This window comes from Pleurodeles waltl, chromosome 10, assembly GCF_031143425.1.
Source record: "Pleurodeles waltl isolate 20211129_DDA chromosome 10, aPleWal1.hap1.20221129, whole genome shotgun sequence".
NCBI classification, from domain to species: Eukaryota; Metazoa; Chordata; class Amphibia; order Caudata; family Salamandridae; genus Pleurodeles; species Pleurodeles waltl.
The window spans coordinates 1054728400-1054746585 of record NC_090449.1 but is presented as its reverse complement, the minus strand read 5'-3'; the positions used below and the strand labels follow the sequence as shown (position 1 = coordinate 1054746585).

The 18186-nt window shown below is 47.6% G+C and overlaps 1 protein-coding gene across 2 annotated transcripts in view; it reads left to right on the top strand.

Annotated features, from left to right (window-relative positions):
• KAT2B (lysine acetyltransferase 2B) overlaps window positions 1–18186 on the top strand; it is a 257000-nt gene that overhangs the window by 98193 nt on the left and 140621 nt on the right. For both annotated transcript variants that reach the window (XM_069212065.1, XM_069212064.1), the window contains exon 3: window positions 9191–9336. In XM_069212065.1, coding sequence (XP_069068166.1) covers window positions 9191–9336 — 146 coding nt within the window. The remainder of the gene's footprint in view (window positions 1–9190; window positions 9337–18186) is intronic.

Genomic DNA, 18186 nt, shown 5'->3' with positions numbered 1-18186 from the left:
GACATCAGAAATACCTCTCAGAATCCACAACTCCAACAGCATGGGTCTCGTCCAATAAAGCCATCTCTTAAGTGACACAGACCTTGCAATCTTTGACTTCAGACAACTATTGTTAAACCTGAGCGAAATTTTTGTTATGCCGGAGTAATCTCTTTAATTTCATATTCCTCATTTGATGTGAAATTACGGAACATTACACAATTTCGCCTGTTTGCCTAAGTATGAGTTATTTGTCACAGAAATCCAACCGCAGGGTCACCGCAGTTCATTTAGCGAGTATGAGTGGACGCTGGCTGCCGCTATTCCAGTTCTCCTGCCTTTAGCATTATTTTCTTAGTTCAAAATGCATCATTAGGTCCATTTGGGTGGAAGATTGCATTTTCCACAAAGAAAAATAGAGCTAAATGCTGTATTACTTTTCTGGTATCATTCTGCATAATCTCATATAATTGGACAGTAATTTTGCATAATTACTCGACAGCAAATTATGTGAGTTTCATCCACCCCTTGCTGTTTCCTGAATTTTACAAAATCCAAAGTCTGTGACCTGAGTGTTCTCTTTCAGGTTGCACAGAAATGACAATCTTATAAGTACTCCTGATATTATACTGTTCCTATTACATTAGCTATTAAACACAAAATAGATAAAATGGATGTGTTGCACAGGATCACACAGAGTAACAGTGAAAAGCCGGCGCGTTGTCACCTGAAGGCCTGCCCGTGTATGTCTGGTCTGTTCTCCATGCTTCTTCGTGTTCTCTGATGGATGCTGCATCATGGGGTATCAGTATTTAGAGTTCACTCTGGGAATATTTTATTAGTTTGTAGTGGAGCAAATCTTTCTCTTGCTTAGTGTATTCATACTCAGACCTTATACAAAATCTACAGTTAGTCTCTCTTTTCTCACATCTCTCCTTCTTCCCTGTACTTTTCCATCTTTCTTTTCTGGTCATTCTCTTTCTATCTCCTCTTTAATTGACCTTGTGTCGCTAATCTCTGCAGTAAAATTGAGGAAGGACCACTCCTCCAGTACACAATTATAGCCCGTGTTCTTGTTTACTTTGTATTGCTTTGCATAAGTTAGCTACTGACTTAAATAAATGACATGTTTAGTTTATTTTTAGTGTTCCACAAGTCACTAACAAAAAATGTTAACTGTATTTACTGTTGTAATAGACTTTCACTTCTTCGACATTAGCCAGGGACTTGCACATTTTAATTTAATGTTATCAATCTCAAGAACATATTTATTCTAAAGGAGTAACGGTTCAACCAGAAATTTAATTGAGCGTGAACCTGGATACCTGTCTTGATGCTTCATGGCGCTGTAAATAACCGGTTTCAAAACAAGCCAACTCGATGGAGCTCATTTTTTGGTGTGAACTACAAATTGGGCTCCACAATGATGTGAACTACTTATTTAGCTGTATGGATTCAACCTGAAGTTAAGTGTTTCTGACAGAGGGCACGCAGGATCTGGGCCTCTCTTGTGTCCTTTTATTCTATTGGCAATTCTGGGAGACACAGACTCCCTGCCACAAAACATCTGGTAGCCTCTGTCCGAAGGAATATTTTTTATTTTTTCCTTTTTTGACATAGACTCAGAGGCTGCTCATGTCCCGATCTCTTCTCTGAGCATGAACTGGTGATATGTGTTTCTTCTCTTGGTGTGTGTTGTTCCTTCACCAGCCACCAGGCATTCATTGGTGGGTAAGTTGTACATGTCTGCCTGTGGAGTGAATTCAGTCTCACTTATTCATGACAGGAGTGAAAGAGCAAGAAATGGAGACAGAGTCTTGCCACAGTGGACATGTGGTGATAGGTGTCTTAGGTTGTGTGACTCTGCCAATAGAGCATGTTCATTAGGACTGATCATACCGGGAGTGGATGAGCATGAACAGGAGTTAGGACCAATTCTAAAAAGATGATTCCCAGAAGAGCACCCCCACAAGGCAGTCTGATATATCTGGCAATACTGAGAGACTACTCCTGCCTATTGTAAAAGGGGGGACGTGGGAGGACGTCTTTTACTTTTCTGGCCAGGTCGCCAAGGTCGTTGCCTCTTGGTTTTATTATCCACTCATCCCAGGAAAGATTGTACTCTTTCTTCTGCCCTGCAGGTGCTTACTTCTAGGAATCAAGAATACTTTTGTGTAGGAAAGTGCCACTGTTGGCATGGTTATCACCCCACGTTTTACCTACTGTTGATGCCAACTTTGATTGAAAGTGTGCTGGAACCCTGCTAACCAGGCCCCAGACCAGTGTTATTTCCCTAAAACTGTACCTTTGTTTCCACAGTTGTCACAGCCCTGGCACACAGTTAAGTCCCTTGTAAAAGGTACCCATGATACCAAGGGCCCTGTGGCCAGGGAAGGTCTCTAAGGGCTGCAGCATGTATTATGCCACCCTAGGGGACCCCTCACTCAGCACATGCAGTTTGTGTGTGCTGGTGGGGAGAAAAAGACAAAGTCGACATGGCACCCCTCTTAGGGTGCCATGCCCACAAACCACTGCCTGTGGCATAGGTAAGTCTCCCCTCTAGCAGGCCTTACAGCCCTAAGGCAGGGTGCACTATACCACAGGTGAGGGCTCAGCTGCGTGAGCAATCCCCCCTACAGTGTCTAAGTCCATTCTTAGACATTGTAAGTGCAGTGTAGCCATATTGAATATATGGTCTGGGAGTTTGGTATTACGAACTTCACAGCACCATAATGGCTTCACTGAATATAGCACAATAAACCCACACTGATGTCAGTGTGGGTTTTATTGAAAAATGCACACAGAGGGCATCTTAGAGGTGCCCCCAGTATGTTAGCCAAACTGTTAGTGTAGGACTTACCGGTCTGTGCCAGCCTGCCACATTCAGACAAGTTTCTGACCACATGGGGTGAGTGTCTGTGCACTATGTGGCCAGAAACAAAGGAAGTCCTGGGTGGAGGTGCTTCACACCACCCCTCTACAGGAACTGTAACACCTGGTGGTGAGCCTCAAAGGCTCAAGCCCCAGGGCACTCCAGCTAATGGAGATGCCCGTCCCCCAGACAAATCCCCACTTTTGGCAGCAAGTCCGGCAGGAAAATTAGGGAAAACAGGGAGGAGTGACCACCTTAGCCAGGACAACCCCTAAGGTGTCCAGAGCTGAGGTGACCCCCTCCCTGCAGAATCCTCCATTGTGGTTTGTAGTACAGGGACCAATAGGTGTAGGTATGTGCCCCCGTCCCCAAAGGGAGTGGGTACAAGGAGGGTGTAGCCACCCTCAGGGACAATAGCCATTGGCTACTGCTCTTTGACCCCTAACACACTAAATCTAGGATTTAAGGGCCTCCCTGAACCCAGCTCACCAGAGTTCTGGTGATTTACAAGAAGAAGAAGGACTGCTAAGCTGAAACCCCAGCAGAGAAGAAGAAAGACTACAACTGCTTTGGTCCCAGCCCTACTGGCCTGTCTCCTGCTTCAGAGAACCTGCAAAATGACTAGTGACACATCAAGTGGGCCCAGCGACCTCTGCCAACTCCAGAGGAATGCCCCGTGTCCAAAAGGACCAAGAACTCCTGAGGACAGCGGCTCTGTCTGAAGAACCCTGCAACTAAGGACTCCCACCTCACTCCAAATGCGTGAGTCTTGACCTCTGGGCACCCGTTGCCCAAGGCCTGTGTCCAGCTGGTCCACCCAGCAAGAGAGGGTCCCTGGGCGATTGAGAGCAAGTGTCCACCCTGGTTGACCTCTCCACCCCTCCACGACGACGCCTGCAGAGGGAATCCTGAGGATCCCACTGACCGCGAAGCTCCGGACGAAGATATCCGACGCCGAAGAACACACTGCACCTGCAGCCCCCAGGCCTTGGAGAGACTAACCCCAAGTGTCTCATCGTTCAGCAGGCGGCCCTCCTTGTCCGACCAGTGTTGTGCCTGAGACCCTTCCCCCCCTCCCCAGACCTCGCCTGCAGCTTCTGAGTGACCCCTGAGGTCTCCTCATAGGCACCCTGCACCTGGCCGCCCCGGTGCTGCTGAGGGTGTGTGTTTGATGCCTGCTTGTGGCCCCTCCAGTGCTTGTCTAATCCCCCCCCGGTCTGCCCTCTGAGTCGCGGGTACTTAGCTACTGGCTGACCGAATTCCGAGTACCCCCTGTCTCCATAGGAGCCCACGTTAATTTTGTTCAACTTTGACCTCTGCACCTGGCCGGTCCTGTGTTGCTGGCGGTGGCTGTTTGGGGTTAGCTTAAACCCCAACCGGTGGACTTCCTAAAAGCTGGAGACTGAAACTGTAAGTGTTGTACTTACCTACAAACCGACCTACAATTTCTTCCCCCCAGGAACTGTTTCTGAAAATTGCACTGTGTCCTTTTTTAGAATAGCTTATTGCCAATAATTCATAAACTGTATTACTTACCTATTTCAAACAAAGTACTGTTGATACCTGTGTGAAATGTAAATCTTTTAAGGTACTTACCTGCAACATGGATTTTGTGTTTCTAAAAATATATTAAGAAAATATATTTTTGCTATATAAAAACCATTGGTCTGGAGTTATCATTGAGTGTGTGCTTCTTCTATTTTTCTGTGTGTGTACCATAAATGCTTAGCATTACCCTCCGAGAAGCCTAACTGCTCGACCACACTACCACAAAGAGAGCATTAGTATTATCTACTTTACCCTCTGGGGAGCCCCTGGACTCTGTGCACACTATATCTCACTTTGATATAGTATATACGGAGCCAGCTTCCTACCTTTTGTCATTCCATTAGGTAGCTCAAAATGTGGCAGCCAGGCTTCTCCTGCTTCTCTCCTCTTGTTCTTGAATATCGCACCCCTCAAAGTCTTCACATTGGGGCCCCGTGACAAGGCACTGCAAATGGCAAACTGGCGTAGGTTTATGTCCTTAAACATCCATCCAATGCCCTCAGTACCTTAAAGAATTCCTCAAGCATTACACCCTGGAAACACCTGCTTTCTTCCAGGATTGAGAAGAGATTTGGCAGTCACTCTTCCCCAGGATAGGAGCAAAGCACTGGAATTATTTTCTGCAAAACATCTGCTGTCATGAACCGTTTGTAGTTTTGTAAAAAGCATACCCTCCCCACCTTTCCCCCCTAACAAGGCCTGCTGTCTTCCATCATAGCTCTTTCAGCCAGACATGTTACACAGGGTGGCAGCACACTCTACAAGTTGCTTGCACAGGTGACTGGTAATCCTTCCTGAGCATATATTTCTTCCTCACTCACTTTCATCCGTTTCAGTGGTGGATAATTCTATACATTCGTATTGAGTGCTTTCATTGTCACTCATTCAAGCCAGAGGTAAGAGGATGTCTCATGAAATGGATGAATGAATAGGTTACTTGATGGAACAGAGAGCAATAGTGGCAGGAGTGGAGAATAGATTCTGCCACCAACCTGATAATGGCCTTCCATGCACTTTGCTCTCATTTTCCCTATTAATACGACCACATATTCACATACGTATCCAGCTATCTTCTAGGGTGGATGAATGGGGGAGTAAATCCTGGACAGTTATTCATAAATGCAGTCTGTCATCCATTCATTCATCCTTTCATCTGCCCTTTGACTCATTTTTGTATTCACCCACTCGGCGGGTAGTACAATGACAAAACCAAAATTAGAAGTCATTAAAGAAGCACTTTCAGTAAAAATTAAAGCCAGACTTGGTAGCTTCCTCGATGCTTGTATTCTTTTTCTTTCCTTCTGAAAATAAAATACATTTACGGCCAGAAAAACTTGCTTACAAAACTGAAAAAATAAAACATCTTGAAATTAAGTGTAGGTGTAAACCTGGCCCGCCATCGTAGCCAGGAATAATCCTGCGATTAAATATTTGGATTATGCATCGTAGGAGAAATGTGTTGTTTCATTACTTCTTGCTCGGGAATAATATGAACATCATAAAAAGGCCAATGTAAAAGATAAGCAAACTGATCAATGTCCTTTTAAAGAACGTAAAAAGGTGGTGAGAGCGGGATCAGAGCTCTTGTTTTTTATGGTTTGTGTTGGATGCCCTGAGACAAGCTCACAAACAAGAACTTGTTTCATCTGGGGTGGCTTGTCCTAATTCCTCCCACCCTCAGTATTTATAAAGCACAGCCAACAAACTCTTCTTGGAGTATTTAACTATAGACTTCATTAGCGCGCTGCATGGCACTTTGTGTCAGCCTTGGAAGGATGAACCTCGCAAGCTGTATTCTTTAGTTTACACACAGCTGCTTTAGGCAGGTGTTTCCATGGTCCTCCTCCGGCTCCCCCTCCGCCTAAATTGTGGGTGGAAGGAGACTAACTCATGCTGTCCTGCGCCACAGCTCACACTGGAGAGCTGCCAGAGCAAACACCCGAACAGCACAGGTATCCCATAGTCAGGTGCATGCACAAACACACGCAAAGGAAAACTCAACAAGAGCAAGACGGAGACCATACCAGAGTTCTTTTTTGAGAGCATTACGATGCAGGGTTATTTGAAAAGGTAATGGGTTAATTTACGGGTAATCTAAGGGGAGCCAGCGACGATATGACCTCAGCTGGCTGCCCGCCTGATTAGCCAATGAGGACCAGGAATACACATCATCTGGTGCCTAAACTTAGGGGGTTCACCCCACATCTGATCCCCATAGGCCTAGAAAAGAACTCGCACCCAGAGACGGAGCGTTACCAGCCAAGCCCCCAGTTGCTCAGGTTTACAACTACCCTTGGGAATAACGGGGTGCCGTTGCTTTCATCCCAGGCCCTTGCTGTATTGGCATAAAGCCCCCATGGGCCTTTCTTGTGGATGCTTTTTGCAGCAAAGTACTTTGGATCTCACTGTAACTCAGTGTGCAACAATAAAACATCACAACACGTCGCTTCACACCGCTGTCCACCACCACTGCCAAGGTCGACCCCAACGCACCCAGTCACACCAACGTCCTGAGCGCCTGGACCCCCACCAACGATGAGGAAACCACCAAGACCATGAGCACCATCCACTCAGGCTCTCCCGCTGACCCCTGACCTCACCACGTCTTCAATAAAGCCAGCCAAATCATCGCTCCTCAGCTTTGGACCATCATCAACAGCTCCTTGGAAACCGCCACCTTCCCGGAGAGCTGGAAACATGCCGAAGTCAACGCACTGCTCAAAAAGCCCAAAGCCGACCCCGACGACCTCAAAAACTACCGACCAATCTCCCTACTCCCCTTCCCTGCAAAGGTGATTGAGAAGATAGTCAACAACCAACTATTCCGCTTCTTGGAGGACAACAGCATACTCAACATCTCCCAGTCTAGATTCCGCAAGAACCACAGCACCAAGACCACCCTTATCGCTTGCACTGACGACATCAGGAGCAGGCTCGACAAAGGTGAAACCGTTGCCCTCATCCTCCTTTACCTTTCCGCAGCCTTCGACACAGTCTGTCACCACACCCTTTGCACACGCCTCTACGACACCGGAGTCCACCACAGAGCCCTGGACTGGCTCACATCCTTCCTTTCTGGAAGAACCCAAAGATTCTGCCTCCCCCGTTCCTGTCCAAAGCCACCAGGACCATTTGCAGAGTTCCCCAGGGATCCTCACTCAGCCCCACCCTCTTCAATGTCCACATGGCTCTGCTTGCCAACATCGTCTGATCCCGCAGCCTCAACATCGTCTCCTATGCAGACGACACTCAGCTCATCCTCTCTCTCATGAAGGACCCCACAACCGTTAAGACCAACCTCCACACCGGACTTCACGCCATCGCCAACTGGATGGAAGCAAGCCGCCTCAAGCTGAACTCGGAGAAGACCGAGATCATCATCTTCGGCCTCAACAGATCAGCATGGGACGACTCCTGGTGGCCTGCCACTCTGGGGTCGGCCCCAACGCCCACCACCCACGCACGCACACAACCTCTGCTTCATACTGGGCTCTTCGCTTTCTATGACCCAGCAAGTCAACGCCATCTCATCCTGATGCTTCAACATCCTTTGCATGCTCCGCAAGACCTTCAGATGGATCCCAGTAGAAACCAGAAGAACGGTCACCTACGTGCTCGTCAGCAGCAGACTGGACTACAGCAACGCCCTCTATGCGGGAACAACGGCCAAGCTCCAGAAGAAACTCCAGCGCATTCAGAACGCCTCAGCACGACTCATCTTCAACCCCCCTCCGCACGAACACATCTCAGCCCACCTCAGAGACCTCCACTTCATACTCCTGATCCACGCTCACAAAGCTCTCCATGACGCTGGACCTGCCTACCTCAACGAGCGTCTCAACTGCCACATCCCGACACGCCAGCTCCGCTCAGCCAACCTCACCCTTGCAACCGTCCCCTGCATACACCGTACCACAACCGGTGGCAGATCCTTCTCCCACCTTGCCGTCAAAACCTGGAACTGACCTTCAGGAACCACCTCAAGACCTGGCTCTTTGAACAGTAGCACCTCCACCCCGCGCCTTGAGACCCTTCCGGGTGAGTAGCTTGCTTAACAAATTACTGATTGATTGATTGTCTATTAAATAAGCAATCACAAATATGTCTGTAAGGGTAAGTGGTAGGGAGGGTTTCACAGTACCGAATCACCCAAAGAGGACAACCCCTGGAGTGGTGCTGTGTATAAAGGGGAAGAAAAGACTTCACTGACCTTCCTCTCCAGATCTGACACCCCCCCTCTTTCCCAGCCACAACCATCCCATGAAAGGGATAAAATGGACGGAAGAGTGTGCAGTTTGTCATGGGAATGCTGCACTAAGCTGCGTGCCTGCCCAAATTGCCCCCCTGCGTGCGAGGAAGGCAGCCACATTCTTTCATACAACACTCAACTCTGAAACTTCTGTTGCTCGTCTTCAAACAGCACTTCACACCCAGGACAGATTTGCTTTTTTCTGCTTTGCCCTCTTCAGTTGGGCCCTTGCCACATGTCTTATAACTTCATAAAGAGAAGTAGAGTATTGAAATGAATGAAAGACTTCCATTGCAGTGCATCCGTGACGTCATGGGAACAGGATGGTGAGAGTGGTCATTATTCAACGTTACATGAAGACAAACATGGAATAGTAATTTTAAGTGTTGGGCTAAAGCTAAAAAGCAGAAAATACTGTAGAGTGCATGAGAAAGAGCGTGTTAAGGCCTCCTATAGACCTGTGTTGCGTGTTATTACTGCCATTTCCCAGCTGTGTGCTGGTGTGTTTCACAGAGCGGTGACATGTTTGTATATGTTTGCAGCTTCCCATGTCTCTCACTTGGAGAACGTGTCGGAGGAGGAGATGAACCGACTCTTGGGCATCGTGCTGGACGTGGAGTACCTCTTCACCTGCGTGCACAAGGAGGAGGATGCAGACACCAAGCAGGTCTACTTCTACCTCTTCAAGGTAGGTCCAGGAGATGGTGGGAGTGGAAGAACATTTGGATCCTGCCTAGAGAGCAGATTTATTAAAGTTTTTAAATAGTGCAGTAACTTCTTAAGTGGATTGGGTGTCAGTGCGCTTTACAAGTTTCAACTCACGATGTACCTGAATCTCGACCAAAAAAAAGTCAGATAGAATAAATCTGCACGTCAATAAACCATTCCTGAAACACAGTAGTTCACTTGTAATGGAGTAATCTGTTGAGTGAAAAACGAAACAGATATACACGTCTCATGCTGACTCTGTCTGTTGCCCTCTTGCCTCTCCCTACATGACTGGCTACTGGCTAATTTCCTCCATATTATTTATTTTTTGTGCATTAGCAGTTAATTTCTTCTCACTCCAAATTTTTCTCCTCTGACCAGAATTGTTCCTTTGCCTGCAAAAGTGAAAACCCCAGGAGTCTTTTTGATTGGGGTCACATTTTGACCTGACTTTAGGGCAGTTGTGAGTATGGGTAGCTTCAGAAAACTCAGGGGCCCATTACAAGTTTGGCGGTTGGATGAGCCATCTGCCAAACATGCGTGGATGAGGCGGCCGTCAACCCGGCTGCATCACCCCAGCTGCATCACTCCCTGCCGTATATGATGTTCCCACCGGGCTGACTGTCTGGAACATTGTCTTACGACAGTGCTACAGTATTGGTCTTGCTTCCCTTAGGGGAGCAGAGGCCAGTACCATAGCCCAACAGTGCCTTTGGAATGCGCATGGCTGCAATTGCCATATTCCTGGCGGTGACTGCGGCCCCCAGGTGGTCTGTCTGTCGGGGTCGTAATGTGGCAGTCAGACTGCCTGGAGTGTGGCGGTCCGACTGCGACTCGTAATAAGGCCCTCAAAACAAAACATGCATTGACAAAGCTAATAGGTTTGACATTTTCACAGATATTGCACACATGAACACATCCACACACAAACATGTACTGAAATACTCCATACATATATGCACTAATGCTGACATATCAATTCAGTATTTATTTGATTAACATTTTTCTAGTACCGTTTTACCCTGAGGAGCGTTGGTGCGCTTATCAATCAACTACAACCAAGAGTTACGATGTCGGGAATTACAGTGAAGACAAGAGGAAGCTGTAATAAGCTGTTCACTTTTAAATTGTAAACAAGCATTGGCATAGCCAATTGGTCTCGCCTTTGGGACCTTATATGTATTTAGCCACGCAGCACATTAAACCTTTATCAGAAATAAACTGTGTGTGTGGATTCCTTTATACACTTGGCATTAGATTGTAATGGTCAGAACATCCCCTAGAGGGCACATCAATGAAAATAGCATTTGGAGGAAACATGGTAATGTAACCATATAGTCAGCCCCTAGAGGGCATAACTACATGAAAAGAGAAGAGCAGAGAGCACTGCAGTGTCACCATATATTCAGCCCCCGTAGGGCATGGTGCATTACACATTTGCAGGCCTGGTACAATATTATTACAAACAAGGCCCTTGGAACACAAGCTACTCTAAGCTGTAAAGCAAAAACTCCAGCCATGAGTGCTTAAAAAGACATTGAATGGTGGGTGTTCCCCTGTCAAACTAGTGTGGGGACCAGAAGATGAGTTGGACAGAAAGAGTATGTCATGCAAATATTTTGGTGGTGGTCCTATTGTCCAGGGACCACCACAGGCTGTGTTATGGTCAAAAATGTGTTGTAAAAGAAATGCCCGCAAAGTTTCTCAAGTGCAGTGAATATTGTAGTATCGGCTCTCCCACTGTACTGTGGATAGCTGCGTTGAGGGTTTCCCTTGTGTTGTTTTCTATTTAAAAGGCCCTAGTTTGTATATTTTTCAACTGCTAAACTTTAGTATTGGGGATGCAAATTTAACCGGTGATCATGTAAAGCCCTCCAATCTTCCGGTCGAGTTTGTGCTATATAAATATATAAAATAGAATCCCCTTCAGCTTATAACCTTCGTCACGTGCAGACACGGCAAAGAAACACCAAGATGCCAGAGGAGGAAACAGCATACCACGAGTGCGAAGCCGAGAGGCAAAATTAAAAAGTAGTGTGGCAACACTAAGATACATGGCCGATCATGCAATAATCCATGTAACGGGGTCAGTCTCCAAGGACGGAACAAAACAGCCTCAAGGCGGGACAAACCTAAAGCATTTACCTAACAAACCAAAGGAATTTTGAAAGGCAGACCAAGGAACTAATGAAAGTGATGGGCGTGGTGAAAGCCCACAGAAGTAAATTACAGCATGTTGAGAGACAGCTCATGCACGCTGCCTAGGCCCGACCTAAAAAGAGCATCAATGGCACCATGAAGTAATAAACCACAGTTCAATGTCCCCAGGCAATATCAGTCATCATTGTCCAAAAGTAGTAATGCACAGCAGGATTATCACTGGGTTGCTGGAAATGCTGACAAAGTCCTCTCAGTTTTCAGTACCACTTGCAGGCACACAAGCACATCAACTGAAGCTCGTCAGCTTGCTGGCTCAAGGGAGTCTTTTTAAACAGTAAACAGTTGGGAGCACCCTCCCCCACACTCCAGCATGCAGTCAGCCACATTGCATCATGGTAAATGTAGTACAAATTTGTTCTTACTTAATTAAGTAGTCTGTAGTTTTTCACCTTAGTGGGTGCAGCTAGTGCTGTATATCTCTAGACACATGTTTCTGGGTTTAGCTCTTCATCAGTAGAGAGCTTTAGGCTTTTCTCTGGGGCTGCAGGAAATGCTGCCAAAGACCTTTCAGGTCTCATTTCCACTCATGGGCAGACAGGTGCATCAACCGAAGCTCGTCCGCTTGCTGGCTCAAGGGAGCCTGGCTAAATACGAAACAGTTGGGAGCACACTGCCTCACACCCCAGCATGCAGTTTGCCCCATTGCATTATGGTAAATGCGAACAAATTCATGCTTACTTCATTTGTAGGCAGTAGTTTGTCACCTTAGTGGGCGCAGGTAGTGTTGTATATCTCTAGACACATGTTTCTGGGTATAGCCCCCCGTGTTAGTCAATTGAGTTGACCTAGAATGTGAGTCCATAGAAGTCAGAGGTCCTTTCAGTTGACCTGGAGTGTGACGCCATAAAAGTCAGGGGCGATTGGGTTGACTTGAATGTGACTTCTTTCAAGCTTCAAATTCAGTAAAGTCTTTGATTTCATGCAGTGTTATGAGCCACAGTTTACTAGAGGTGTTCAAGCGCATGGCCAGCAGATCACATTAGATGCCAGAAGCCAGTGTTCACTCGTGATACACAGACTGATACTTGCTGGACACATGCACATCCCTACTCTTAAGCACCTCAAGCACTCAAGAGCATGGTCTCCCATCCTAGTGATGCAAACAGCTCACTTTGCTCAGTCTGACTGCCTAAATCACACTTTATGGTTTTCTGCACTCGTCAGTGTGTCAGAGCACCATGTGGTGAATTAAAGGGCGCACCATTCCAGTGCTGCGCGACACCGACTAAACAAAAGTTAATCTTTAATGATGTCGTAATGGACCGCTTTGCTTCTTGTCGTCACGTGTCCCTTATGGATTCATATTCAGATTAGTAAACAAGCTGAGTTCAGCCACTCGGAGGGAGTAATACGCCAATTGGCCAATGAGTGTCCTGTGGGCTGGCCTGACGTTTGAGTGACACTTGCAATAAAGCCATTGGCTAAAAGCCTATTGCCAGTTATGTTCATGGTGTCTTGTAGGATCTTTCTAAATGAAATGTGAACGACACTCAACGAAAGCAATGGGTGTAAGCGGGCTGCCCTGTTGCCCCTTTTCTATGTTCCGTATAGCGTGATTATGTGTCAAAAGTGAACATTTGTGATAGAAACAGATTACGCAGCCACCAGTTCTTCATCTCTGCATATGAAGAAGGAATGGTTTCACCTCCTGACGGCTAAAGCTTGGCCGACGTTTTGGTGGGAGCATCGGAGTTTGGTTCACAGTTTTATTCACTTAAGTTGAAGTCATTACTCGGGTTGGGTCTCCAGACCAGTAGGTGAACACTACTATCTGTACCCTTGTCTGTAAGGCATTCGGGGGTTCACTCTCTGTGAACCCTGCCATGGATGCTCCAGAACAGACACCGCCTACGGTTCCCCTTGTACACTGTGTGGAACACGTAACACACCCTTACGAGGAGTTGCGCAGTGTAACTGTCTCTCGCTTTGTCTCAGCACTCAGTCTCATGGTCCATGCGCTTCACCGTTGCATCATCCTCTCATCACCTCTCCACCACTTCTTGTACATCTTCTGGCATTGCATAGAAGACCTCTGTCACATGTGGGATGTCACCACTCTGTCCCACGCCTCCTCCAGTGCCTCACATTATTCCACCATCAGACGTATTGTACAGCACCCACCCACCCAAGCAGACGCACCACGCTTCATCATATGCACTGCATGTCAGTCTCTCAGTGCATATCACATACCAGCTGCATATCACCTATCCAATGCAGACATCACGCCTGCTTCATGTTCATCTATCACTTGTCCAACACATACATCTTTCCCCCATCAAATTTACTCCACCTCCCTCCTTCAATGCACACATCACCTCTCACTCATACTCCCTGTGCATAACCACGCCTCCACTCCTCCAAAGCACACATCACCTTTCCATCACACTGCCTGCATATAACCACGCCACCACTCCTCCAAAGCACACATCACCTTTCCATCACACTGCCTGCATATAACCACGCCACCACTCCTCCATATCACACATCACCTCTCCATCACACTCCCTTCATATCATAACCATGCCACCACTCCTCCAAAGCACACATCACCTCTCCATCACACTGGCTGCACATAACCATACCACCACTCCTCCATATCACACATCACCTCTCCATCACACTGTTTGCACATAACCACACCACCACTCCTCCATATCACACATCACCTCTCCATCACACTCCCTACATATAACCACGCCACCACTCCTCCAAAGCACACATCACCTCTCCATCACACTGCCTGCAGATACCCACGCCACCACTCCTCCATATCACACATCACCTCTCCATCACACTGCCTGCACATAACCACGCCACAACTCCTCCATATCACACATCACCTCTCCATCACACTGCCTGCACATAACCACGCCACCACTCCTCCATATCACACATCACCTCTCCATCACACTCCCTTCATATCATAACCATGCCACCACTCCTCCAAAGCACACATCACCTCTCCATCACACTGGCTGCACATAACCATACCACCACTCCTCCATATCACACATCACCTCTCCATCACACTGTTTGCACATAACCACACCACCACTCCTCCATATCACACATCACCTCTCCATCACACTCCCTACATATAACCACGCCACCACTCCTCCAAAGCACACATCACCTCTCCATCACACTGCCTGCAGATACCCACGCCACCACTCCTCCATATCACGCATCACCTCTCCATCACACTCTCTGCACTTCATAACCATGCCACCACTCCTCCAAAGCACACATCACCTTCCAATGACGCTCCATGCACATAACTACGCCACCACTCCTCCAAAGCACCTACACCTCTCCATCACACTCCCTACACATAGCCACGCCACCACTCCTCCAAAGCACACATCACCTCTCCAGCACACTCCTTACACATAATCACGCCACCACTCTTCAATAACACACATCACCTCTCCATCACATTCCCTGCACATATCCATGCTGCCACTCCTCTAAAGCACACATCACCTCTCCATACACTGCCTGCATACATACACGTCACCACTCCCCCAAAGCACACATCACCTCTCCATCACACCCCCTGCCCATAACCACACCTCCAAAGCACACATCACCCCTCCATCACACCCCCTGCTCATAACCACGCCACCACTCCTCTAAAGCACACATCACCTCTCCACACACTCCCTGCACATAACCACGCCACCACTCCTCCAAAGCACCTACACCTCTCCATCACACTCCCTTGCACATAACCACACCACCACTCCTCCAAAGCACTCATCACCTCTCCATCACACTCCCTACACATAACCACACCACTACTCCTCCAAAGCACACATCACCTCTCCAGCACACTGTTGCACATACCCACGCCACCACTCTTCCAAAACACACATCACCTCTCCATCACATTCCCTGCACATATCCATGCCGCCACTCCTCTAAAGCACACATCACCTCTCCATACACTGCCTACACATAACCACACCACCACTCCTCCAAAGCACACATCACCTCTCCAGCACACTCCTTGCACATAACCACGCCACCCCTCTTCCAAAACACACATCACCTCTCCATCACATTCCCTGCACATATCCATGCCGCCACTCCTCTAAAACACACATCACCTCTCCATACACTGCCTGCACATAACCACGCCACCACTCCTCTAAAGCACACATCACCTCTCCACACACGCCCTGCATATAACCACGCCACCACTCCTTCAAAGCACCTACACCTCTCCATCACACTCCCTTGCACATAGCCACACCGCCACTTCTACAAAGCACATACCCCTCTCCATCACACTCCCTCCCCATAACCAAGCCACCACTCCTCTAAAGCACACATCACCTCTCCTCACACTCCCTACACACAACCACGCCACCCCTCCTACAAAGAACACATCACCTCCCCACACACTACCTGCACAGAACCACGCTGCCGCTCCTCCAAAGCACACACCACCCCTCCATCACACCCCTGCACATAAACACGCTACCACTCCTCCAACGCGCCCCTCCTCTCCATCAAACTCCCTGCCCATAGCCACGCCACCACTCCTCCAAAGCACCTACACCTGTCCATCACACTCCCTGCCCATAACCACGCCACCATGCCTCCAAAGCACACATCACCTCTCCAGCACACTCCTTACACATAACCACGCTATCACTCTTCCAAAACACACTCCACCTCTCCATCACACCTCACCTCTCCATCACACTCCCTACACATATCCACGCCACTGCTCCTGCAAAGCACACATCACCTCTCCATCACACTGCCTGCCCATAACCATGCCGCCCCTCCTCCAAAGCACATATCACTGTTTTATCACACTCCCTGCACACCACCAGGCCACCCCACCTCCAAAGCACACATCACCTCTCCATCACACCCCCTACACATAACCACACCACCAATCCTCCAAAGTACACATCACCACTTCATCAAACTCCCTGCACATAACCAAGCCACCACTCCTCCAAAGCATCTACAACTCTTCATCACACTCCCTGCACATAATCATGCCACCACTCCTCCAAAGCACACATCACCTCTCCAGCACACTCCTTGCACATAACCACTCCACCACTCTTCCAAAACACACATCCTCTCCATCACGCTCTCTGCACATATCCACGCCACCACTCCTCCAAAGCACCCACCACCTCTCCATCACACTCCATGCCCATAACCACGCCACCCCTCCTCCAAAGCACATCACTGTTTAATCACACTCCCTGCACACAACCACGCTACTCCTCCTCCAAAGCACACATCACCTCTCCATCACACACACTGCCCATAACCACACCGCCACTCCTTAAAAGCGCACATCACCCCTCCATCACACCCCCTGCACATAACCACGCCACCACTCCTCCAAAGCACACATCACATCTCCACACACTCCCTGCACATAACAACGCCACCACTCCTCCAAAGCACACATTATCTCTCCATCACAGTCACTGCACATAACCATGCCACCACTCCTCCAAAGCACACATCATCTCTCCATCACATTCCCTGCACATTACCATTTCCTCACATTTGAACATCACTCATCCACTAGGGAAATCTCGCCTTAGCCACATTCACTGTATGTCACTCGACATGCCTCGGCTCACGTGATTATTTAGGCAGGAAGGAAGACCGTGCTTAGGAATAGATGAGGGACCCCGAGACCGCTGGCTACGCCACATGTGGCTTTGGGATGAGCTTGACTTTTTTGAAGGGCTGTTGCTCTCCAGGACCTGAGGAATCCATAAAGAGGAAAGATGTAATGCAGCGATTACTCAGCGGATGCCATGGAGGGCCTTACTGGTTCCAGGGTTGCTGCCCTGGCATAGTAAGACTGCAGTGTGGATATCCTTCACATGAGATGGTGGTGGGGTGTCTTGTACGTAAACAGGTCACTATCCATTTAGAAGGTGGAGAGAGTGCAGTGTCTCTGTCAGCGTTTCATTGACTCCACCTTCCCAAACCTAGAAAGGCTGGTTGATTTGTAAATTATAGCTTGGTGAGAAACGGGCGACTCCTTGTTTTTTTGCACGGAAGGAGTTGAACATACATTACACAAGACCAAATTACAAAATGCAACCCTACACCCAAAAAATAGTATTTCTTTAAAAACAAACAAAAAACACACACACACAAATTGAAAAGGTTAGAGCACATACCGTTATATTGACTGTGTCTTATAGAAACTCTTACTCCTGTTTTTTGTGTTCGCATATGGGTGCATGGCATCAGGCAGACCCTGCTGCGCCCTCTGTTTTTATGGGTAGTTTCATGACTGCTAACCAAGCAATGTCTCTGATTCCATTTCTGGTAATATATCCGTTTTTCTGTAAACAATGTGTGCTTTTTAGGTACTTTTGTTAAGCATATAATGAATTATCTTTGTAGAACACATATAATGTTCATTTGTCAGCCCCATGTTTTGAGTTTATAACACGTTTAATAAACCTCAGATAAATCCTTCTGTTTCGTATAGTTTCGGCGTTGCTTTAGTTCTTGATGGCGGGCACGAAAGTAGGCAAAGTTATCTAGGTATTTATTACATTAATTTATCTTAGTATAAAATGTGTAACCAATTAAGGGCCTGATTTAGATC